The sequence below is a fragment of the Oncorhynchus keta genome, chromosome 28 (assembly GCF_023373465.1).
Source record: "Oncorhynchus keta strain PuntledgeMale-10-30-2019 chromosome 28, Oket_V2, whole genome shotgun sequence".
Taxonomy (NCBI): Eukaryota; Metazoa; Chordata; class Actinopteri; order Salmoniformes; family Salmonidae; genus Oncorhynchus; species Oncorhynchus keta.
Window position 1 is genome coordinate 75,021,659 of NC_068448.1, and position 26,569 is coordinate 75,048,227.

At 42.9% G+C, this 26,569-nt stretch overlaps 1 protein-coding gene, 1 long non-coding RNA gene and 1 pseudogene across 6 annotated transcripts in view; all 3 read left to right on the top strand.

The window, feature by feature from the left end:
- Positions 1 to 5,573, top strand: part of LOC118361208 (solute carrier family 12 member 7-like) — an 83,112-nt pseudogene extending 77,539 nt beyond the window's left edge.
- A 5,685-nt stretch (positions 5,574 to 11,258) lies between these two features.
- Positions 11,259 to 26,569, top strand: part of LOC118361797 (glucose-fructose oxidoreductase domain-containing protein 1-like) — a 45,166-nt gene continuing 29,855 nt past the window's right edge. Inside the window, exons 1-2 of one of the 5 annotated variants that reach the window (XM_035742033.2) lie at positions 18,827 to 19,138; positions 19,313 to 19,660. In XM_035742033.2, the coding sequence (XP_035597926.1) occupies positions 19,408 to 19,660 (253 nt within the window). In that variant the 5' untranslated portion in view covers positions 18,827 to 19,138; positions 19,313 to 19,407. Of the gene's footprint in view, positions 12,401 to 18,219; positions 18,361 to 18,816; positions 19,661 to 26,569 lie in introns of those variants that run through there. The other 4 variants (XM_052483939.1, XM_052483941.1, XM_035742034.2 and 1 more) reach the window with 4 other exon arrangements.
- LOC127912904 (uncharacterized) lies at positions 23,555 to 24,546 on the top strand. Its single transcript, XR_008083981.1, has 3 exons — positions 23,555 to 24,004; positions 24,114 to 24,273; positions 24,328 to 24,546. It is a non-coding gene; the product is annotated as an uncharacterized LOC127912904 (long non-coding RNA).

The following is a 26,569-nucleotide window of genomic DNA, read 5'->3' on the forward strand; positions in this document are numbered from 1 at the left end:
CAAACAATACTGTTAATGCCTTGTTGTCTAGTATAGAGACCAGATCCAAAGGCTATTAGGGGATCAAAATCCATTTCAATTGGTCATTACAATCAGTCTGATATTGTCCTTACACTGGCAAATCTCAACTGGATGGAAAACAGCAGGTTTTTGGAAGTGCCTCGTTGTATTAGTGATGTGTTTATTCAGCTTCAAGCCGTTCATATCATGCTCTGCATTTTATTTGATTTACTTTGCTGTTCGCTCTAACTCAAGAAGGGCTTTCCAATATATCACCCAATATCATATCATATTGAACTGGTCAATTAAAGAACAAGTTGAATACTGGAGTGCTGTGTATACAACACAGTATTATACTGAAGCAATAAGTTCCAAGGTGTGGTATATGCCCAATATACCAAGGCTCAGGGCTTTTCTTAGTCACGATGCATCGCAGAGTGCCTGGACAGCCCTTAGCCGTGGTATATTGATCATATATCACAAACCCCTGAGGTGCCTTATTGCCATTATAAGCTGGTTACCAATGTAATTAGAGCAGTAAAAATACATTTTTTTTTGTCATACCCGTGGTATACGGTCTGATATACCATGGCTGTCAACCAATCAGAATTGTGAATATTTCATACCCACAGACTTACCCATTGTGTCAGTCAGTACACCAGACCCCTCCTGCCACGGCTGCAATGTGAAGTGTGATGCTGCTTCGACTACCATCCTGATCTCTAATTCAGAGTGTAATGATAACGCCTAAGGCTTCGCCATCATAGCCACCCAGCGGTCCTGCTTCGTGTTCTCATCTCTTTGTGTTAAAGGCTACCAATCTCACCATACAAACTATTTGCTCAATATATTATCAAGAAGTGTTTTACCAATCATCACCGAGTGCTTTGATTTTGACAAATCGCATTTTCTTACCAATATTTAGTGTCAAGTGAGAACAATGACAGACTTTTAGATGAGCTGTTGTTGGTTGAGTCCTAATTTTAGACCGTGTTTTATACATTGATGACATACACGGAGGATCACCGGTCAACGTTGGAGCTGAGCATCGTATTTCTAGCAAGGATTCAATGTCAATATTGGGAAAAGTCAGGGTCGAAGTTCAGGGTTGAGGTGTGTTCAGCCTGCTCTCTTCACTGTCACCATTGTGTGGTATAGGAACCAGTCCAACGTGCGCCGGATGCACACTGCGGTCAAGCTGAATGAGGTGGTGGTAAACCGGTCACAAGGAGCCCACCTGGTCCTGCTCAACATGCCGGGGCCGCCCAAGAACAGAGGGGTGACGAGAACTGTATCCTTTTTTTAAAGACCAATGTCAGTTTTATTCAACTTTCACTATTTATGTCAGTAGAATTGTGCATTGCTTAGTTGGACATGTTTACCCAGTTAACTTCAAATGCATCGTCATCGGCGATCTGACAAGGTTGAGGATGATCTCTTTGCAGAGGTTGTTTAGTCGTTAATAGTTGAGTTGTATCCCGAACTGTACGTGTGGAACTGCTATGCTTTATCTTGGCCAGGTCACAGTTGTAAATGAGAACTTGTTCTCAACTAGCCTACCTGGTTAAATAAAGGTGTTCTCAACTAGCCTACCTGGTTAAATAAAGGTGTTCTCAACTAGCCTACCTGGTTAAATAAAGGTGTTCTCAACTAGCCTACCTGGTTAAATAAAGGTGTTCTCAACTAGCCTACCTGGTTAAATAAAGGTGTTCTCAACTAGCCTACCTGGTTAAATAAAGGTGAAATAAAATATTTTAATACATAGAACTAATAGCTTTACAGGTGAAGCTTTCCTCTTGCCAGTCACGTGACCTGTATCCACCCCTGTCATTTTTAAATGTTTGTCATTTTTTAATTGAACCTTTTATTTATACAGGTTTTTTCTCATTGAGGTAACATCTCTTTTCCAAGAGAGACCTGGTCCAATAGCAGCAGGGGGAACAACGTTTCAGACAAAACAACCTACATACACTAACACAACATTACATAAAACTATAAACACACATACAGTACAGCAATTACATATTATATTAAAAACACAAATATCTTGACTAAAAATCTAATCAAATGTATTTATATAGCCCTTCGTACATCAGCTGATATCTCAAAGTGCTGTACAGAAACCCAGCCTAAAACCCCAAACAGCAAGCAATGCAGCAAAAAACAGCTGGCCTAAAAACAATTACACTCTTCTATGATATATACATCAATCAAGTGTTTAAACTCCACCAACGAAACTAGATCATCACATTTTAAAATGTTCAGGAGAGAATTCCAGGACCACGGAGCTAAGTAACTAAAACTATTTCTACCATGACCTGTTCTAGTTCTTGGTACTGTTAGAAGCAAATCAGAATGGGACCGTAATTGATATTTATTTACTGAACTGACTAAAAAAGAACAGAGATAAAATGGCATTTTACCCAATATGGCCTTAGAAACCAGTGTATACCAGTGTTTAAGCCTACGCAAGGTCAATGACGACCAGCCAACAGCCCTGTTGACATCACAATGATGTGTAAGACGTTTCTGATTTGTAATGAACCTGAGGGCTGCATGATACACTGAATCAAGTGCTCTCAGGGTCGTGGCTGAGGCCTGCATATATATATATATAACATCACTCAAATCTAAAACCGACAGTGATGTACATCATACCTGCTCCTTCCTGGCATCAAAGAAAAACAATGCCGGTAATAGAATCCTATTTTCAGCTTGAGCTCCCTTATCAAGTTCTCTACATGCACTGTGAAGCTCAGCTTATCATCAACCCACACACCCAAATATTTGTACACTTTTATCTTGCTCTATAGTATGTCCAGCCAAAGTAGCAATGACATGATTTGTAACATGCCTGGCATTTAGAAAATACCATGCATTTGGTTTTACCTGAATTTAGAATCAGCTTTTAATCATACAGATTCTGTTGTATGATGTTAAATGCTCTTTGGGCATTTTCAAAAGCTAAAATAAACTACTACTACTTGAATAAAGAACAGCATCATCTACATAAAAATGAACATCCTCTGTTTCAACAAGATCCCCAAATCTTGTTGATGTACAAAATGAACAACAGTGGGCCCAAAATAGAACCTTGTGGAACACCTGCACACACCTCTATAGACTCATTTCACAACATTTTAACCTTTATACTAACACAGCATGGTCCATAGTGTCAAAAGCTGTCATTTAAAACCTTCAATGTTGCTGAAACAGTGCTGTGGACAGACCTAAAACCTGATTGCATTCCATTTAAGATGTTGTTTTCTTGGAAGTAAGTCTTCAGCTGCCTACTAACTAAGGACTCCAGTACCTTTGACAGTACAGACAATTTTGATATGGGTCGATAGTTGTCAAGTAGTGAAGGATCTCCACCTTTTCAGGAGAGGCAGTACAAAAGCAGATTTCCATAACTTGGGGATTTCCTTAACATCAAGTGTAAGGTTAAGCAATGATGTCTGCAGCTAGGTGTAGGAGGCAGGGGTCTAGTTCATCAGGGACAGGGGATTTTTAAAAATCAATTACACACTTCTGAAACAGAGAAGGATGAAAAGGAGAACCAATTATACCTTTGACCTTTTCAAATAAACTGCCTTCATCTAAAAAAAATGCTGGTTCAAGGCTTTCAGAATGGAGGTTCTCTCAGTTACAATCTGTGTGTCGACCAACAATTAGGAAGCTATGTATCTTTTCTGCACTCCAAACCTTTCACAACTTGCCAAAATTTGGATGGATGATTTAAATTTTGTGAAGTAGATTTCAGGTAGTGGTCTGCTTTCAATTTACAGATCATAGCCACACCCACATTTCGAAGATGTTTAAAAGCCATCCAGTCATCTGCCAAACCAGTCATGTAATGTGACTGGTTTCTTCCTTGACCCCTGGCGTCTCAGACATGGAGTTCCTGGAGGTTCTGCTTGAGGGTCTCAACCGGGTCCTCCTGGTCCGCGGGGGCGGCCGCGAGGTCATCACTATCTACTCTTAAACACTCATTCCCACGAAATGGCCACGGCAATAGATGGCATTTTAGGGAGAAATAATCCTTTGGGTTGCTGTGGGATTGTCGGAGGGGTGGGCATGGTATTGGACAGAGGACTTCTTGACCTCGGAAGGGACGACCAGTCAGGGTTGTGTGATGTGATGGCAATCGCCCTGATTCGTGGAGAGCACAGGTGTCCTGGGGCCTGCCTATCACGCCGAGCGACTGGAGGATACAGCATTCATACACTTTAACTTTTTAATTTGACACGTGTTGATGTTTATTGTTCAGATTTTCTTATTCTCTCCTCACTCTGTGTGTGTGTGTGTTGAGTTGTCATGTATGTTCATGGTAATTGTGTACCATGGACCCTAGTCATGTGTAATGCACTATGTAGGAATCATCATTTAGTTTGTCCTCATTTTGATTCAAATTGATGTCACCCGGCTGCCTCTAAGGTATCTCTCAGCTCAGAAATACATCTCCTATGAACCCTGAAATAGATGAATATTTCCTGGTCCATCTAATATCGGTATGAACCAAATAGAAACATTTTGCCTTGGAATATCATGCTTCGGTGAATCGTTGCAGTATCCTAGAGTGGATGGAGGTGGCAAGTCCAAAACAAAGCTTACTTTTATTTCAAATCTGTCCCACACATCAAGTTGTTGCTATAGCTTTCCTGAGCTCTGTTGTCGCTTGATTATTAACGGTGGGGTCACATTGGGTGTATGTGTGTGTGGTGGGGGCTTTGGCATGGGATAGGCCAAGGATTTGTCTGTGCAATAGATTCTGTTGATGTGGTGACCTTGCAGACATCTCACTAAGCCCTGAGACACTGAAGGTGGTTCACCTTGCCTGGGAGGTCTCCTAAATGGACCCTGTGGTATTGGCTCTGTAGCATTGGTCAAAGCCCCCCAATTACAGCCGTTGCATTGGGAAGATAGCCATACTATATACTATTGTATTTAGCCCTTGTTGACTGTATGTTACACACAGTACACCGCATTACGCATATTTATATAAAGATTCACAAAGTTGCGATTTATTGGAAATTGTATTCAAGGGTGCAGGGTATGGAAATGACTTTTTTGTTGTAAAGATCCTATGTTCAGGAGTGCTGGTTTAAATTCACGTGCTGTTCCACAGCGTAACAAGTCTAGGACAACTGGGGTACTTCCCCTACCAGAGCCCTTTAGATCTATGCATCAACGTACAGGACAAATCATGAGCTGGTTTGACACTACAGCTCAATCTGACCGAATCATCAACTAAAATAATTGGTCAATTGTCTTCGACCCTCAATCAGAAACAAAAGGTTGTTGTTGGAGCCATCTTGCCAAATAGTGTGCCCCCCGGCCAAATAGATATAGCAACGGACGCTAATGGTTTAGAGGGGCACACTATTTGGCATGACAGAACCACTGTTTTGTCCGTTTTAGGTGTCATTAGGGACATCGTCAACACACAGCATTTTGCTCCGTCTTTTCGATTTACAGTACTGCAGTATTTTCTGTTCACTGCATAGTTTAGCTCTGCTAATAGACGTCTTTAGGCTGGGGATGCTATCACAGGGGTTGGGTTAAATGCAGAAGACACATTTGAAGTTGAATGCATTCAGTTGTGTACAACCTGATTAGGTATTTTCCTCCCTTTCTTTGTAATACAGTGACCACTACATTCACAGGGTTGGGATTTGTGAGTATCACTCGTCTATCGCAGGACACCAAACCAAAATTCTGTACTGGAATAGAATAGACGGGAAGTGTCATTATGAAGTAGCTCTGAACCATCACTGTTTTTCTCTCTGGAGATGAGGGGGGGTTACTGAAAACATGCTGTCTCTTAGAGCAATCATATAGGACAGATGTGGGGTCCATAGGATGTGGGGGCCATAGGATGTGGGGTCCATAGGATGTGGGGGTCCATAGGATGTGGGGGCCATAGGATGTGGGGGCCATAGGATGTGGGGGCCATAGGATGTGGGGGCCATAGGATGTGGGGGGCCATAGGATGTGGGGGCCATAGGGGGGTCCATAGGATGTGGGGGTCATAGGAGGATGTGGGGGCCATAGGATGTAGGGGGGCCATAGGATGTAGGATGGGGGCCATAGGATGTGGGGGCCATAGGATGTGGGGGGCCATAGGGTCCATAGGATGTGGAGGTCCATAGGATGTGGGGGGGGGTCCATAGGATGTGGGGGTCTATAGGATGCCATAGGATGTGTCCATAGGAGGTCCATAGGATGTGGGGTCCATAGGATGTGGGGGTCCATAGGATAGGGGGTGGGGGTCCATAGGATGTGGGGTCATAGGATGTGGGGTCCATAGGATGTGGGGGATGTGGGGTCCATAGGATGTGGGGGGGGTGGGGGTCCATAGGATGTGGGGGGGGTCCATAGGATGTGGGGTCCATAGGATGTGGGGGTCTATAGGGATGTGGGGTCCATAGGATGTGGGGGCCATAGGATGTGGGGGGGGTGGGGCCATAGGATGTGGGGGGGGTCCATAGGATGTGGGGGCCCATAGGATGTGGGGGGCCATAGGATGTGGGGGCCATAGGATGTGGGGGCCATAGCAGCATGTGGGGGCCATAGCATGTGGGGTCCATAGAAATCGGCTGATCACACTGTTCAATGTCAGGCTTTGTTCTCCTATTATTTGTATGCTTATTCTCTAGGTTTCATGTCAGCTGACCCCGATGAATCATTTTGACTTTGTATAGGAAGAAGCGTGCCAAATAGACTGATGTGAAAGTCTGTTTGTCAATGTCAGCCACAGTGCACGCGTTAACAGACAAAGGTGCTTTTAGGGCGGGGCAAGATCACTTTAATTTGTAAATACATTATAATGCATTATAACCACTTAATTATTTTGATTTGGAAACACAGATTTACACACATTTGAACACAAATTATTAGCTAAAAAAGTTGAGTTTCTGGTTACAAAATTGAAAAGGCACTCTCACATCTGAGCTGTCTTTGTAGCAGGTGCATGGTAACAGTTGAATAAGATGAGGGGAAATAAGAGAGCTCTGACGAAGGCCTTGAGGACGATACGTAAAGCTTAATAAAGAGAGCAGTGATACCAACGAGCAGTATGCAGGTTCCTAGTTACAAAATTACTTCCTTGTAGGCTGCATATTAACAGTGGAGGAAATGGCATCTGTGATTTCTAGGGCACATGAAGGCTACTTCTATAGGCAACTGACACCAGATATATGAAACTATTGGGACAAAGGAAGGAACCAATCCCTAACTCCTGTGTATATATACCTCCGCATTTTATTTTGAACTTTTTGTTTGTAGCTGTGCAGTATTTTGTAGCCAGAACATTGTATATTTCAACAGTATGTCTCAATTAGTGTCTCTGTTTTTGTTGAGTCGACCATCGGTTAGACAATGTTGTGTCTAGTCAGTCGTAGTTTCTGTCTGTCCTTAATAGTTACGTTATACTGGACTCTGTGACCTTTCAGGACTGGAGTCTTGTGATTTTAAGGAGGGGTAGGGGTTATATGTCAAGACATTTGCAGGTGTGTTTGTGTTTTTTCCTAACCCATGGGAAACGCGACATGGACAAAGTTTTTGAAGACCTCTGCTTGGACTCTGGTGGAGATTTCACAGAAAGGATTTTAGAGGAGCCAGTTGGAGAATGGGTTATGTTACTAATATGATTTTAAGTTAATTTAACATGTTTTATTATTTTAAGGTTTCTAGCTCCCCAAAGATCAAATCTTTGAGTCTGATATGAAATATCACGTTGTTAGTAGTGTAAAAAAAACCTTAAGAGGACACAAAGCTAAGGCTTCTGGGTAACTGTATAGGACGTGTAAGCAGCATATGTTCCACCATTCTGGTTCAAGTGACGAGAGAATGTATCTCGAGGTGGATACCGTTGTCAAAGGAGAATAAACTTGTTCGAATCGCTTTCTCTCTTCTTTTTTTTCTCCTCTCTCTGTAAATGGTAACAATCTTTGAGGAGTGAGCCTCTGCTCATTCTGAGGGAGAAGCAGTGTATCCGCCCGCGTGTGGTGGTACTGCTTCTGTCCCAGCTTAGTGGATACACGTCACAGACTCCAGTAGGAAGTCACTTGTGGGCGCACGTAGTGGAGGGGGTAGCCCTTTTTAAATTGTATCCGTGCCTCTGAGTAGATCTAAGTAAAAGTGCTGAATTATGTCAGAACTGTATAGCCTACTGTGTCATTTTGTTAGGTTTGTCATTGAATAAAAATATTTATTTCAGCAGGGTAATATCTCCTATTCCAACATAATCCTGGGCTACATCGTTGGACACAACTGAATGTAGTGTTGAGCTATACATTATATTCTGTTGAGGTAAATACAGTGTATTGTGCATCCAGAAAGTATTCAGACCCCTTGACTTTTTACCCATTTTGTTACGTTACAGCCTTATTCTAAAATGGATTAAATTATTATTTTCCCTCACCGATCTACACACAATACCCCATAATGACAAAGCAAAAACAGGTTTTTAGAAATGTTTGCAAATGTATTAAACATTTTAAAAACGTACCTTATGTACATAAGTAGTCAGACCCTTTGCTGTGAGACTCGAAATTGAGCTTAGATGCATCCTGTTTACATTGATCATCCTTGATGTTTCTACAACTTGATTGTAGTCCACCTGTGGTAAATTCAATGAATTGGACAGGAGTTCAATAAAACACATTTGAAAAGGCACACGCCTGTCTATTTCAAGGTACCACAGTTGGGAGCTTCGTTTTTGCTCTGACATTTACTATGAAGTGGAAGGAAATGTCCGTAGAGCTCTTGAAAGGATTGTGTCGAGGTGCAGATCTGGGGAACAGCACCAAAATAAATTATACATCTTTGAAGGTGCCCAAGAACACAGTGGCCTCCATCATTCTTAAATGGAAGACGTTTGGAACCACTTAAAACCAAATGTTCATGATGTTAAATTGACCGCAGGATAGGTATGCAAGTACCTTTTGGTATACTGAGAAGTGGCAAATAAATGCATCTACTTACATAAGTGATATGAAGGCCTCTAATTGTTTTTTTTTTAAGGTACCTTTGATTCATGTAACTGATCCCATTAAATTGCATCTGTCATAAGGGGGTATAACATTGTAGAATCTCTCCACCAGGGGGCAGCCAATGAGAGAGCGAGAGAGAGCTGTAGAGTCCATTACATCACAGAGCTCATGGAGATGCTGCATGTCATATTGGAATCTCAGGGAGCTCACACTAGTAACCCCATATGTTATAGTATTAACATGAACGCCTAACATGCCAGTCGGTGTGAATTGCCGAATTCAAACAAGGGTTATAAAGATGCACCTTCTAGAGCCTCCTGAATGACCTTTTATCTGGTTAAACAAGACCGTAGTGTTAAAGCAGTGCCCTCTCTGTGACTCTTTCTGACCTTAGTCACCTCTGAGAGGTACTGCTGAATTGCAGTTTAATTTAGTTTTGGCATTAAACATCCCTGTTGTTTAGCAACGGAACAAAAATGGATGAAGATGGTTTGGATCATTTCAGTCAGTGGAGCCTCCTCAGAGGAGGAAGGACCACTTCAGTGAATTTCATAAAAATTGTAAAACATTTAAGATAAAACTATCCTAAATATAATCACGTCACCAAATAATTGATTAAAACACACTATTTTGCAAAGAAGGTCTACAGTAGTGTAACAGTATAGCTTTCATCCGTCCCCTCGCCCCTACCCGGGCTCGAACCAGGGACCCTCTGCACACAGACAGTCACCCACGAAGCATCGTTACCCATCGCGCCACAAAAAACAACTACTTCAAGGTCTCAGAGTGAGTGAAGTCACTGATCGAAACGCTATTAGCGCGCACCACCGCTAACTAGCTAGCCATTTCACATCGGTTACAGTAGCCTCAGCAGCACTCAGTAGGGTAGCACCATGGTGTAGCTGGGGGACAGCTAGCTTCCATCCTCTTCTGGGTACATTGACTTCAATACAAAACCTAGGAGGCTAATGGTTCTCACCCCCCTTCCATAGACTTACACAGTAATTATGACAACTTCCAGAGGATGTCCTCCAACATATCAGAGCTCGAGCAGCGTGAGCTGACATGTTGTCCAGCCAATCAAAGGAACAGAGAATGAATTTAGTACTGAAAGCATAAGCTACAGCTAGCTAGCACTACAGTGCATAAAATGTGGTGGGTAGTTGACTCAAAGAGAGAGAAAATCAGTAGTTAACAGTTTTGAACAAATTAATTTCTTCCAAAATTAAAGAAAAGCAAGAGATAGAAAGAGATGTAATTTTCCCCCCTTCAGTTTCACTTACTTAGCTAGCAAATGCAACTAGCTAGTTTAGCCTACTAAAACACCCTGCTCAAACAGGGGGATGCTATGTTAGCTAGCTGGCTATAACAGAGGGATGCTATGGTAGCTAGCTGGCTATAACCGGGATGCTATGTTAGCTAGCTGGCTCTGACAGAGGGATGCTATGTTAGAGGGATGCTATGTTAGCTAGCTGGCTATAACAGAGGGATGCTATGTTAGCTAGCTGGGTCAGAGGGATGCTATGTTAGCAGAGGGGATGCTATGTTTAGCTGGCTATAACAGAGGGATAGCTGGCTCTGACAGAGGGATGCTATGTTAGCTAGCTGGCTATAATGTTAGCTAGCTGGCTATAACAGAGGGATGCTATGTTAGCTAGCTGGCTATAACAGAGGGATGCTATGTTAGCTAGCTGGCTCTGACAATCCAACACAACACTGGAACTCTTCCAAGTCAAGGTAAGCTTTTAGTTTTACTAATTTATTGCCACCGGGGCCCGCCGGTGTAACTGCTTACTGACTGAACACTAATGTTACTGCATGATTGTAGTGGGTTTACTAGCGAGTTAGTTCTATTAGCTATGCTGACTATGACATTACTTTAGATAATATGGTGACAACGATGCGAGAAGGAATACAACTTGGCTGTGTTTACATTTGATCATTCATTCCGCCAATTAAATAGAAAAAAACAGGGATAAACATACTTGAATTTGAGTATCATGTAGTAACCTAAACCTATTGATGTTACATTGAACTGAGTGAATGGAAATGAATGACAGTCATCCAATATGCTGTAATAGAAATAAGGCCATGACTCATGAAAATAAATTGTCCTCCCTCATCTTAAACAGCATCTGACAGACACTGATTTCAGTGCATATTCCGTCTTGCTCTTGCAAGATATATCTATATGCTAATATAAAAACTCATTTCGAACATGTATTTGTGTATTTAATGTAAAGTTACGAGTATTCATACAATATATAAAACACGAGTTTTATATAACAAGTCAGAGGAATTGTTGGTTACAATACAATCACGACAAGCTGTTGGTGCTGTAAAAGCGCTGTAGGTCCTTCTGATCAGGGCCGGCCTGGGTCTCAACTCGCTGTTGACAGTTAGAATAGTAGAATACACACGGTGAAATTTGGTAGCGCATCAGCAGATTTCCTCTTAAACCAGTCACTGATAGTCACTCAATTTACCCATGTCAACGACATTTTTTTAAATATTGGTAAATTAGTCTCTAATCAGCTATCTGAAAAATACACATTTTCCACCGGCAAGAGAGGGGCCACTTAAAGAATGTGCCTGCAAGGTGCCACCCCAGCCCTGGCTCTGAACGTAAACAGGAAATGACATATATAAAAGATGCTACATATAGTCTGGTACTAATTATTTGACTTCCTATTCTTTGTCCATTAGGACCTCTGCCCTGACAGTATAGGCTCAGGCTGAGGCGACACAGTAACCATCTGCCATTATGACCAAGTCTCTAAGCATCATACTAAAGAATGGTGCAGGCAGGGGCAAGGAACATGTATCGTGTGAGCTGCTGGCTGACACAAAGTTTCAAGAGGGAAAGGCGTTTTTTTAAAATCAGGGATGATAGATCGGTGGGGATTCTCCATGTCACTATGATTAACCTGACGGCAGAGGATGAGGTCTTGTATCATCTGTATGTTGTATCACTTTACAGGAAGGATGGCTACCACCACTTTATCTCTATGTCAAACCAGGGGAAGGTTTTGGGGTATGTTTGTGTGTGTGTGTGTGTGTGGTGACACTCCTATTTTGTCATGTTGATGGACAGAAAATGTTTTGAGTACATTCAGGCTTCCATACTAACACTCTATCCCCAGTAGGTCCCAACCACAGCCAAGGAGAGCCAGCCACAGCCAAGGAGAGCCAGCCACAGCCAAGGAGAGCCAGCCACAGCCAAGGAGAGCCAAGGAGAGCCAACCAGAGCCAAGGAGAGCCAAGGAGAGCCAACCAGAGCCAACCAGGGCCAAGGAGAGCCAACCAGGGCCAAGGAGAGCCAACCAGGGCCAAGGAGAGCCAACCAGAGCCAAGGAGAGCCAACCAGAGCCAACCAGAGCCAAGGAGAGCCAAACAGAGCCATGGTAAATCGTTGCCCTCGTCCCAACCTCGGTGCCTCTTGTCACTCCTCCCAGCCAGACAGACAGACACCCCAGTCACATTCCGCACGGTTACATGGCCCATAGCAGGACATCACTGCCATCTTCAGCAAATCAACAGCACGAGGATTGAATTAAATTAGAGAGCAAAAGGAGAGAGAAGACATACCAGAAGCAAAGTGTGTTGCAATGTTATTCAGTTTGTTTGTGATACTGTGTCATATACACACACACACACACACACACACACACACAGATGACTCACCTTGGCATGAGCCTGCTGGCCTCACTTTTGGCTTGAACACTTCTTGCTCAGACATGAGAATGGGTAGTCATGGTGACTGAAGCTCCACATAGCCTATGTGGAATGTGTTGGTCTTGTTACTGTAAGTAGGTTAAAACAAGCCAGTGCTTGTAAACCATGTCCCTTACTAGTCCCATGTCCTTCCTATACCTACAGGCTCGTATGGACGCTCACCAGATGGATTATTTTTGCCATCCTGCAAGTCTGCACTGTGGCTGCTTCAAGGTGGAGAAGGGAGATAAATGCATAGCGACCCCAAGCCCTGTAACCCCTCACTCCGAAGTTGAATTGCCCTTAATAACCGCTGGTCCAGAGTCAGATATTCTTCTGTCCCCAATAGATTAAGGGTTTGGATTGGGGTTAGGATAATCTGATCCTAGATCTGTGGTTCGAGGAAACTTCTCAAGTTCTTCCTCCACTGGACCAGGAAAGAACCAGAACTTTGGCCTTGAATGACCTTTGACCTCCTACGTTATATGAATAGTCAGCACAAGCTGGGCAAAGTACCGCCACAGTTTGCTCTATTGTTTACCAAATCAATGGCACACTGATAGTAACTAGTAACTACTAACAATTTGATACCACGAAATTGGGCTAGAAAAGGGGTAGTATAAAATATAAAAGAAATTCAGGAGAGGACTTCCCGCTGTGCAGTTTCCGTGCGTGTTCGCACTCTGAAAAGATGTCTAGGAGCAATGCAACGTTACAGCAACCTCTATCACGATGACATTCAAATCCTCACCGCTACCAGGGCTTTGTCCTACACTGCAGAAGTAGCTCAAGTCATAAGATATTTCTGCTACCATTGACGTTCCAAGCTTTATCCCTTTTGTTCGCGGGCTCAAGTATATAAAGTATGTAGCCCTGTGTCATGTGGAGAAGTTTCCTCATTTGGGAACCTGTTGTTTAAAAAAAATGCTTTATCCTCTTTAAAAAATGTCTATCCACACTTGCTGTCGCTTCATTAACGAAACAATTGCTAGAGCACCTACCAATCCAATTATATCCGGTCTGTCATCACTCCAATCATTTGCTGAACATTTTCAATGACAGAGTGCCTTCGGAAAGTATAAAGACCCTCTTGACTTGTTCCACGTTTCGTTAGGTTACAGCCTCATTCTAAAATGCATTTAAACAGTTTTTACCCCCTCGTCAATCTACACACACAATACCCTATAATGACAAAGGAAAAACTGTTTTTTATAAATGTTTGCTAATTTATCAAAACAAAAAAAAACTGAAATATCACATTTACATACAGTGGCAAGAAAAAGTATGTGAACCCTTTGGAATTATCTGGATCTCTGCAGAAATTGGTCATAAAATTAGTCACAACAACAAACACAGTCTGCTTAAACTAATAACACACAAATTATTGTATTCAACATGGACAAGAAAAATACATCATTTAAACATTCACTGTGTAGGTTGGAAAAAGTATTTGAACCCCGAGGCTAATGATTTCTCCAAAAGCTAATTGGCGTCAGAAGTCAGCTAACCTGGAGTCCAATCAATGAGACAAGATTGGTGATGTTGGTTAGAGCTGCCCTGCCCTATAAAAAAAACACACAATTTGAGTTTGCTATTCACACAAAGCATTGCCTGATGTGAACCAGAGATCTCAGAAGACCCAAGATTAAGAATTGTTGACTTGCATAAAGCTGGAAAGGGTTACAAAAGTATCTCTAAAAGCCTTGATGTTCATCAGTCCACAGTAAGACAAATTGTCTATAAAGACAATTGAGAAAGTTCGGCACAGTTACTACTCACCCTAGGAGTGGCCGTCCTGCAAAGATGACTGCAAGAGCACAGCGCAGAATACTCAATGAGGTTAAAAAGTATCTTAGTGTCAGCTAAACACTTATAGAAATCTCTGGAACATGCTACCATCTCTGTTGACGAGTGTACGATATGTAAAACACTAAACAAGAATGGTGTTCATGGGAGGACACCACAGAAGAAGCCACTGCTGTCCAAAAAAAACATTGCTGCACGTCTGAAGTTTGCAAAAGAGCATCTGGATGTTCCACAGCGCTATTGGCAAAATATTCTGTGGACAGATGAAACTTAAGTTGAGTTGTTTGGAAAGAACACACAACACTAAGTGTGGAGAAAAAAAGTCATGGTTTGTAGCTTCTTTTCTGCCTCAGGGCCTGGACAGCTTGCTATCATCGACGACAAAATGTCTTGATAAACATTTTTCAGGAGAATGTAAGGCTATCAGTCCACCAATTTGAAACTCAACAGAAGATGTGTGATGCAACAGGACAATGACCCAAAACACAGAAGTAAATCAACAACAGAATGGCTTCATCAGAAGAAAATGCGCCTCAAGAGTCCTGACCTCAACCCGAATTTGAGATGCTGTGGCATGACCTCAAGAGAGCGGTTCACACCAGACATCCCAAGAATATTGCTGAACTGAAGCAGTTTTGTAAAGAGGAATGGTCCAAAATTCCTCCTGACCGTTGTGCAGGTCTGATCTGCAACTACAGAAAACGTTTGGTTGAGGTTATTTCTGCCAAAGGAGGGTCAACCTGTTATTAAAACCAAGGGTTCACATACTTTCCCCACCCTGCACTGTGAATGTTTACACAGTGTGTTCATAAAGAATGAAAGTGTATAATGGTTTGTTTTTAGTTTAAGCAGACTATTTGTCTGTTGTGACTTAGATGAAGATCAGATCAAATTTCCTGACCAATTTATGCAGAAATACAGGTAATTCCAAAGGGTTCACATACTTTTTCTTGCCAATGTAAGTCTTCAAACCCTTTACTCAGTACTTTGTTGAAGCATCTTTGGCAGCGATTACAGCCTCAAGTCTTCTTGGGTATGATGCTACAAGCTTGGCACACCTGTATTTGGGGAGTTTATCCCATTCTTCTCTGCAGATCCTTAAGCTCTGTCAGGTTTGATGGGGAGCGTTGCTGCACAGCTATTTTCAGGTCTCTCCAGATATGTTAGATCGGGTTCAAGTCCGGGCTCTGGCTGGGCCACTCAAGGACATTCAGAGACTTGTCCCGAAGCCACTTGTGCGTTGTCTTGGCTGTGTACTTAGGGTCATTGTCCTGTTGGAAGGTGAACCTTCGCCCCAGTCTGAAGTCCTGAGTGCTCTGGAGCAGGTTTTCATCAAGGATCTCTCTGTACTTTGATCCGTTCTGCTATGCCTCGATCCTGACTAGTCTCCCAGTTCCTGCCCCTGAAAAACATCCCCACAGCATGATGCTGCCCCCATAATGCTTCACTGTAAGGATGGTGCCAGGTTTCCTCCAGACGAGACACTTGGCATTCAGGCCAAAGAGTTAATCTTGTTTCTCATGGTCTGAGAGTCTTTAGGTGCCTTTTGACAAACTCTAGGTGGGCTGTCATGTGCTGTTTACTGAGGAGTGGCTTCCGTCTGGTCACTACCATAAAGGCCTGATTGGTAGAGTGCTGCAGAGATGGTTATCCTTCTAGAAGCTTCTCCTGTCTCCACAGAGTAACTCTGGAGCTCTGTCAGAGTGACTATCAGGTTCTTGGTCACCTCCCCGACCAAGGCCCTTCTCCCCCGATTGCTCAGATTGGCCGGGCGGCCTGCTCTAGGAAGAGTCTTGGTGGTTCCAAACTTATTCAGTTTAAGAATGATGGAGGCCACTGTGTTCTTGGGGACCTTCAATGCTTCAGAAATGTTTTGGTACCTTTCCCCAGATCTGTGCCTCGACACAATCCTGTCTCTGAGCTCTACGGACAATTCCTTTGACCTCATGGCTTGGTTTTTACACTGACATGCACTGTCAACTATGGGACCTTTATATAGACAGGTGAGTGCCTTTCCAAATCATGTCCAATCAATTTAATTTACCACAGGTGAACTCCAATCAAGTTGTATAAACATCTCAAGGATGGTCAATGGAAACAGGATGCACCTGAGCTCAATTTCGAGTCTCATAACAAAGGATCTGAATACTTATGTAAATATATTTCATTTTATACATTTGCAAAAATCTTTTCACTTTGTCATTTTGGGGTATTGTGTGTAGATTGCTGAGGATTCTTTTTTTTAATCCATTTTAGAATAAGGCTGTAACATCAAGGGGTCTGAATACTTCCCGAAGGCACTGTACGTGAGGCTACTTTAGACTCAGTGACACCAGTTAAAACCAAGATTAAACTGTCTGCCATGAGTCTCACCCTGGTTAAATGACCACACTTGTGCCTTAAAAAGTGAACTTAGAAAGGCTGAACGTAAATAGAAGGCCTGCAAACTTCCAGTATTTTATGAAATAATGAGGAATCTGATGATCAATTTCACTGTTGCGATTAAAGATGCAAGAGCGAACTAGTTCTCTACCCTAATCTGAGAAATTCCACAAGTCAGAAATGATGTTTAATTAAGGCAATTGAGTGTTGTTGGTGCCCCCCATATATACTATATGGAAAATTATTAATTTTAAAATCCCCAATAAAAACATGCTATCGGATCTTTCAGCACTCTGAATGAGTTTACGTTAAACGTCAGCACCATCAGATTTCTGTTTACGGAGTTGACAAAAATTGAATTATTCTTCATTAAAGTGGTATGTATACACAGTAACAATTTCGTTTTTCCTCCGTTTATGACTCGAAAACCTAATTAAATGTAACATGTGAACCCAAATTAATATTATATGAGGCCGATGGAGTTTACAGTTTATGATTGTAGTCATGGTGATTCCAATATTGTTTAAATCCATCAACAGTATTAGTATGGTATAGCTGACTTTGCTCATTCCTGATTTAATTTAGGATTTTAGACAAAAATGACAGTGTTGACCACATCTCCTTACACATCTTTTAGGAATCACAGTTTTGAGAGAAATGCTCTTTAATGTCACAGAGGGCTACACAATATAATTGTTCAGTTAATATCCATTATTGGTTATACACTTTTTTTTAATAGTTTGAAATGGGGTTCCTTTCATCTGCACAAGAGCAGACATGTAAATAAATAATATTTCAAATATTTAAACAATTTATACAACAAATATTTTCCCTGGTAAAATTCCCCGAAATGGGCAAATAAAGTATCTGACCTAAATTCCCGATACGCTACACATTTTGCCATGAGGCTGATTTTGTTTTTGCCGTTTTAAAGCTAATTTCATGCCATTTTAATAATAAACATGTATTTAATGACTTATGACGTGTTCATCTATCTGGGGGCAAAGATCATTCGGTTACTCATCTGTAGATTTTGTTTGTATTTGTATTGCATGCGTTTAGTTCAGTTTCCCAAATACGTCTGCTACATAGGCATAGTATATATATATCTATACCAGAGTTCTGCGCTGGCCCTTTGCTCTCTGTGTATCCATTCTAGCTCAGTGGGTGTATCAAACAATAGGTCTGTATGGCAGAGGGAGACACATTCATAACTAGAGTGTAGAGGCCTGCGCGCCGTCCTGCAATAGATGGGTGGAGCCCTATCTGTGCCAAAGCCCACCTTTTGATACCATGGAATCTGTTTTTCGTCAATATAGCCACGCAGCACACTGAACATCCCCTGTGCCGTTTCATGCTCGGGAATCGCGAGACAGAACAATATGTCCTCTTGAATAGCATACCACAACATGTAGCGAACAAAAGTCGATGCATCTCGGCCCTCACAGCTAACGTCCATTTGGTGAGCATTCGGTGGGGAGTTTGAGTCGTTCAGTCAGTTTCCTCTTGATTGCTAGCTATAGCATACATTTTTTGTTTCACAGAGTTATCTGACAACGGTATTGATGCGAGTTGTTGTGTCTCTGCCACCCCACACATTAGTTTCATGATATCAATTGAGGCCGGTAATATTAAAATCTCTGCAATAGAGTGATTTCAGAGCGCAGCGGGCTTAGCCATTCACGGTGGGAATGATTCAAGTGCGGCTTTTCCCTTGATCTAAGTACGCTCTCTGGTTGAAATGTAACTTTTAGATTTGAATAATTTTTATTCAGATTTAAGGTTAAGCATATTACAATGATTGAGAGAAATACGATATAATTTATTTTTATTTCAAAATAAATTACCAGGATTTTGAAAATTCTCCCTCGACCCCATTTTCATATCAGGCGTCCCCACATGGGGTCGCGACCCCTAGTTTTGTAAGGGCTGCACTATGGTGAGCGTTACATTCATGCCAGGAACGAGAGGGTTAAAACGGGGAGGGGATCATGCTGGGAGGCTGACGTATCGAGAACAGTCGGTGGATAACTGGGTTGCAACATCAATAACAATCGGTATAATACCGCTGGATCATCGGCGTTGCATGCGTTTAAATACAGGAATCCCGCAGGCTTATTGAATGCGATTGGTATGCATTTTCACAACCCTAGTAGAACACTGCAAAGAGGACATTTTGACTCATTCGTGGTTTCGTTATCTGTAACGAGGGCGTTACAGGAAAGATGCCTTGTCCAACGGTGAGTGCGGTGCGCGATCGCAGATGATAAAGAACGGTGCATTTTAATTTTGATATGTAGATATAACACACGGCTTATCGTGTTATAGTTGGAATAACCGTGTATAGGAAAATATCTATGACAAATGGAGTAGAACAGATGCTAAAATGCGAGGTGCCCGGTCTATTTGCGCAGGTGGATCACCAACCTGATGTTAACAATCGCGTTTCTCCCCGCGTCTGCCGGGTCGGTATGCTGTGAAGCTGGTTGTGAATACCAGGACTCGAGTCATGCTTCCCGGGGTCGGCGTGTTTGGCACCAGTTTGACCACGCGGGTGATTATCCCGCTTTTGAAGAACGAAGGATTCGCGGTCAAGGCTCTATGGGGACGGACTCAGGAGGAAGCCGAGGAGCTGGCCAAAGAAATGAACGTACCGTTTTATACCAATAGAATCGACGACGTTTTGCTGCATCAGGATGTGGATTTGGTGTGTATCAACCTACCTCCACCTTTAACGCGGCAGATTGCTGTCAAAACATTAGGTGAGTCGTGGTGAAGAAATGGGATGATGTGACATGCGCGATATTGCCTTGGGGAAATCAATAGATAATACTTAAATCACAGTTTGTTACAAAATGTAAATGTATTATTCTCAATGAACAGGGGTGTAGTAAGGTAGACCATTTGCGTAGAAGAGTTGGCCTGTTTGATGTGAACATAGACAGGTGTGGCATTCTTTCCCAATCAACTGCAATATTTTGTATTTGGGAGGGGGGCAGTGTGGTGTAAAACAAAATATATATATTGCAGTTGATTGGGAAAGAATGCCACACCTGTCTATGTTCACATCAAACAGGACAACTCTTCTTTGCAAATAGCCTACTACTACTACTAATAGCTTACACTAATAGCTTACACCCCTGTTCATTGAGAATAATGCATTTCAATGTTGTTATAAACTGACTGTGATTTAAGTATTCTCTATTGATTCTCTAATGCTGTAAAAAAAAAAAAATCAGCTGCAATCTGAATGAAAATGAAAACGCACAGCTGCTACTTCTGTGTAATCCACCCCTTTCATACAGAAGGGTTTCTCCATCACTAAGCCAGATAGTCAGGGTCTCATGTTGGCCTACATTGAAGGGTTGGGTGGGCTACACCACACTGTCCAGTAGCCATTACACCCCTGGATCCAAATGTATTTTTATGAAGGATTGTCATTGGCTGCTGCCTTGGGAACACACAACACAGCCCGAGTCTCAACAGGGAAGTAGAATAGAGGGATGGGAAGATTAGTAGCTCATCGAGACCATCCCCCACAACATGAACCAGTTAACAGTTTTGAAAATTGAATTGTTACATCATTCTGACACTGATCCCCGTCTGACTATCGACCTCTCTAGACCATGTGATAATGGATACGTCAGACGGACGGACTGACACACACGCATATGTCCAGTGGCGATGATCACATAGGAAATAACCCTGAGTCATGGTTCATATCCTGACACGGGACCTGGCACAGGGAGTCTCAAGGAGGACCCCCCCCCCGAGCTGGCTGACCCAGCAGAGAGGGGAAAGATGCGTCACTATGGCAACGTTACAGAAGATGACACCCTCGTAATAAGTAGCCTTACTCTCTGAGAGCTGTGGCCTTGTTACATCAGCAGAGACTGAGTATAGTTAGCATATGGGTCAGACTCAGCAGATGGGAAGTCATGGCCTTAGAGGAGTTCAACAGGGTACTCTCACTGCTACTACTATGTTGTTATTGTACTTCTGACAGGTTTACTGCACAGGTGGGCCAGTGTGTGTGTTCCTGACACTTTTAATTGATCTTTCTTTCCACTGTAAATCTCTGGATAAGAGTGTTTGCTAAATTTGTATTATTATTATTATTATTTATTTTAACCTTTATTTAACCAGACAAGTCAGTTAAGAACAAATTCTTATTTTCAATGAGGGCCTAGGAACAGTGGGTTAACTGCCTGTTCAGGGGCAGAACGACAGATTTGTACCTTGTCAGCTCGGGATTTGAACTTGCAACCTTCGGTTACTAGTCCAACGCTCTAACCACTAGGCTACCCTGCCGCCCCAAATGGTAATGGGATGTCAACTCTTCCTAACCGGGAAGGCTTGGGAAAGGGCCCAGACCAATATATTTGGTTATCATTGATGAGTGCCGATTTTTACATTTTGACTTTTTAATTGATCTTTCTTTGTACTGTTGCCCAATCAGCGGCAGCAGCTGACAGCAACACCAGATAACATCAGCCTCAAGGACACCGCAGTGGTAGAGCTGGATGAGGTCGTGGAAGTTCATTAACCTAATGTCATACCAGACCCTGTTTGACAAGAATAACCACAGCACGGAAGCTACGGAGCTGAGAGGTCAATGCGTCATCACTGTAACTTTGAGTAAATTCATAGTGCATGATTTTGTTACAGGAGTGTCGGTATGCATGGTGACGATCTCTGTCATAACTTGAATTTTACTCTGGCCTGACGTACAGTGTAATGTCCCCAACAGTGACCGTTCCCTCAGAGTCAACATGTCCTCTAGCTTCTAATCTTACACAGTTGTCTTTAGAAGAGCCCCCTGTTCATTTCCCCGTTCCTGCTTTGTTTTGGTTAATGTAGTGATGGTGTTATCAGACGAGAAAGGAAAGCCTCCGTTTATTTCATGACTGGACTAATGTGACTGAATCGGAATGTGTGCGCGCACAACTCCTAGGAATTTGTTCCATTTATATCCGTGGTGACTGTCCTCACGCGTTATCTCTCCATCTGAACAGGTACAGACACTTTATTATTATTATTATTATTATTTATCATTATTTTACATTGTCGTGTCTTGAGTTGGGATGCAGGCCTGTATGGAAATGTTGGAGCTGACTACATAGTTTAGGATGTCAACCTGGAACGCTGTAGCCCCGCCTCTCCGTTGTGTGTCAGAAGCATTCTTTTTTTAGCTCGCTCTCTCACTCTCTGACGTGAGGAGGGCGAGGGTCAAGATACTGGTACTGTGACAGCGGCCCATTATGGCTCAGGAAAGTGCTGGCTTGGAATAGTTGGCAGTGGAATACAAAACTATTTCCCCTTTGGGAATGTGCACTTGGAAGGCATTTGCCAACACAGTCCAACCCAAACCAGAGGTCCTGACTTTGGGCATTGAACCAAACCAAGTAAACCAGGCTAAAACATTAGCATGAGCCCAGTGTTTTTCCCCCTAGCAACTGCTATTGTTATGCGGTTTTACCTTTCAGTGTGACAATCTAAGTCCCATTACAGCCAACTGGTATATCCAGCCAGGCCACATCGCTTCTTCAATAGTGATTTTTATTGTTGGGTTTTTCACCCTCCTCCTTCCTACTATAGCATTCTGTTGACGCAGAGAGTCTGATACATTTCTCAGGGAATTGGCTCTTTGGCAAGCAAGTGTGCCTGTTGCAATTAGTATCTTGTCTCCCAGTCTACGTTTTTAAAGAAGGACTCGTGCGAGCGACTAGCATTTCTTGGCCGACGACCATATGAAAGTGCGTTTTCAGGCTGTTGAGGATTAGTAGCTCCTTTTGCTCATTCCATTTTTTTTTTTTTTTTTACCCGAATACATTTAGCGTTTCTGATCCACTCCGCCCAAATAACATCCCATTTTGCTTCTGTGATGTTTGAGCGAGGCAATAGGAGGCACGAGAGGAAAAAGAGCAGATTCCTCCTAGCGTCTGGCCTACTACATTCATACAATCAGAGACTCTGAAAGAGGTTCACACATGTCATTCTGGGAGAACAATGAACAGCCAGAACACAAAGCCAAGTAGTTAAACCACAGTGTGTGAACGTTGTACAATAATTATAGACTACAGACATTTGTCAGTTCTATCGGTCTGTCAGTCTCTTCTAACTATGGCATGTCAATCAGTGTCTGTTTTTATAGGCTGCTCACACCCACTATGAAGTTAATTCAGGGGAACAGAAACCTAGTGGAGATGTGATCGGTGAGGTGAATTAGTTGGACCTGAGAGGGAGGTTAAAAACCTAGTCTTTCCACATTTCATTTTCCTGTAAACCTATTCACACTTTTCATATCACTGCATGCAAAGGAGAGGAGACGAGGAGAAGAAGCCACTTTAGACTAATGAGATGCACCCTACAGTCTATTTCGTCTATTGAGACTCACCCTACAGCCTCTCCTCTCTGGCTCAGTGCTGGATCTATGATGCAACTAAGCTTTACAGCATCGCGTAAGCATTCCTGCGGTCCTCAGCCTGGCCCTGGCACCAGTGGCCGGGCCATCAGGTAACAGGTCAGCGTCCTCTGAAGCTGAACCGACAGACACTTCCTGATCCCCGCTGACTGTAGGATGCTGCTAAATATAGAAGAAGCCCAGGAGGACCTACAGGGGTGCAGCGGTACTAATCATGTGACGTTGAAAAGGGGCAAGTAGGCCTCCCTTTGCTTGAACACTGACACACACACGCTAGACTTCTGATACACCTGGTACCTACCCAACTCTGCCTGGATTGGATATCATCATGCCCCTGCAGTTGCTTCACGTGCGTGTAAGTTACACTAGCTGCAACTGGCTAACCTCTGTGACACTTTGTGTGTGCCACTGTCCTTTCTATGCCGAAAGCTTTCCTAGTCTGAAGGTGGTCTGTCGAGGGAGCTTGGTTATAGACTAGTCTGGTGGTCTGTCGAGGGAGCTTGGTTATAGACTAGTCTGAAGGTGGTCTGTCGAGGGAGCTTGGTTATAGACTAGTCTGAAGGTGGTCTGTCTAGGGAGCTTGGTTATAGACTAGTCTGAAGGTGGTCTGTCTAGGGAGCTTGGTTATAGACTAGTCTGAAGGTGGTCTGTCTAGGGAGCTTGGTTATAGACTAGTCTGAAGGTGGTCTGTCTAGTCTGAAGGTGGGGAGCTGAAGGTGGTCTGTTAGGGATGTTATAGACTAGTCTGAAGGTGGTCTGTCGAGGGAGCTTGGTTATAGACTAGTCTGAAGGTGGTCTGTCTAGGGAGCTTGGTTATAGACTAGTCTGAAGGTGGTCTGTCTAGGGAGCTTGGTTATAGACTAGTCTGAAGGTGGTCTGTCTAGGGAGCTTGGTTATAGACTAGTCTGAAGGTGGTCTGTCTAGGGAGCTTGGTTATAGACTAGTCTGAAGGTGGTCTGTCTAGGGAGCTTGGTTATAGGAGCTTGGTTATAGACTAGTCTGAAGGTGGTCTGTCTAGGGAGCTTGGTTATAGACTAGTCTGAAGGTGGTCTGTCTAGGGAGCTTGGTTATAGACTAGTCTGAAGGTGGTCTGTCTAGGGAGCTTGGTTATAGACTAGTCTGAAGGTGGTCTGTCTAGGGAGCTTGGTTATAGACTAGTCTGAAGGTGGTCTGTCTAGGGAGCTTGGTTATAGACTAGTCTGAAGGTGGTCTGTCTAGGGAGCTTGGTTATGGACTAGTCTGAAGGTGGTCTGTCTAGGGAGCTTGGTTATAGAGCTAGTGAAGGTGGTCTGTCTAGGAGCTTGGTTATAGACTAGTCTGAAGGTGGTCTGTCTATGTGGGTGGAGCGGGTAGAGATTATAACAGAACATGACCAAGATGGTTAAATGACCAGATGGTCGAATAATAATAAGGCAGAACAGTCTGCACAGTCAGAGGTCCTGGGGCAGGGAGGTCTGAAACTGAGCAGGAGCATGGCCAGGTGGACTGGGGACAGCAAGGAGTCCTCATGTCAGGGTAGTCCTGGGACATGGTCCTAGGGCTCAGGTCCTCCGAGAGAGAGAAAGAAAGAGAGAAGGAGAGAATTAGAGAACGCACACTTAGATTCACACAGGACACCGAATAGGACAGGAGAAGTACTCCAGATATAACAAACTGACCCTAGCCCCCACACATAAACTACTTCTGAAGGTGGTCTGTCTAGCTTGGAGCAGCTTGGTTATGGACTAGTCTGAAGGTGGTCTGTCTAGGGAGCTTGGTTATGGACTAGTCTGAATGTGGTCTGTCTAGGGAGCTTGGTTATAGACTAGTGAGGGAGCTTGGTTATCTCTTACTGTATCTAGAGCAGCCATCCATGATCTCTTAGAGAATGATGATGACCAGAATGTAAATCTGGTGTGATTAAGCTTCAGGGCAGGCAGAACATGTTGGTCTAGATGATCTACTAGTCTTCCATCCCTCTGTTCTAAGGTCCCTGTTGAGACTCAGGCTGTTGTTGTGTTCACAGTTTTCTGGTTAGCCAGGCGTATAGGAGACAGAATGACAGTGTCATTCCCTTATTTCCTTGAATGGCAAAGCTTGTTTCTTTTGTTGGGAGTTTACAGGTGGCCCTTCATGTTTACTCCTCCAGGACAACCATTTACATGCACAGCAGATTGGCCAGTGTTACCTAACATTTCTAGTGTTGATTCAGGTGTTGCATTAACACTTGCTGGTGTAAAAATAACCTAAGTGTTGGTGTTTAATAACCAGTGTTTAACCAAAACCACACCCATTATTATCATATTTCCCAAAAATGCTCTATTGCAGGTAGATTTTTTCAAAATGTTTTTGTTTTTATACATATGGATTAATTAATCTCATGCTACTCAAATATAACATACATTTTTCTAAACTAATCCAATCTGTTTTATTCCACCCATTACTGAAATTGTTGTTCCAGTTTAGGTAGTCTCCTATCTTAGACTTCCCAACCCGGCAGTCATTCTGAATTCAGGTTATTGGTGAATAAAAATGCCATATGTTGGATATCCCAACTAGCTGGATTCCATTAGGAATTTCACTTTGGAAGGCAGCATAATGTGACCTGCGTTCCTAAAAACCACGTGTTTCAGGCCACTGTATTAGGGCAAACCTAAGCCCTCAAAATAAAGCCTTTTTTTTTTTAAATGCTTGTAACATGTTGAATAATTCAATGTTTACTGATAATATATGCACTTAGGATCTCACTTGGTGTGAAGGCCATAGGACAAAAAAAGACTGCAAAAACCATGTCTCTTATCACTAACAAATACAGTCATGGGTGGTAACTCCACAATTCGCCAGAAAGGCAAGGCATTCTGGGAAACATGTAACACTGGAGAATTTGTTGTGTGCTAATAGAAGCTGGAGTGGGAGAAAAAAAGGCCTACTCTTGCGCTCCTGTGAAGTTGTCTATGTTGGAAAAACTGAATCTCAGAACAGGAGCTCTACCAGCCTACCTTCTCCCAGTACTGAAAAGTGAGCATTGCTCAAGTTAGGGGGAAGTTTACTCATGGAAACACGTCCATGTCTATGAAATGAGGGTCCGTTCTTTTGCTGTTCTGTGGCCCCACTTGTTAAAGTTTGTTTTGACAGTGCCAGATCCTTCTGTAGCTCAGTTGGTAGAGCATGGCGCTTGTAACGCCAGGGTAGTGGGTTCGATCCCCGGGACCACCCATATGTAGAATGTATGCACACATGACTGTAAGTCGCTTTGGATAAAAGCGTC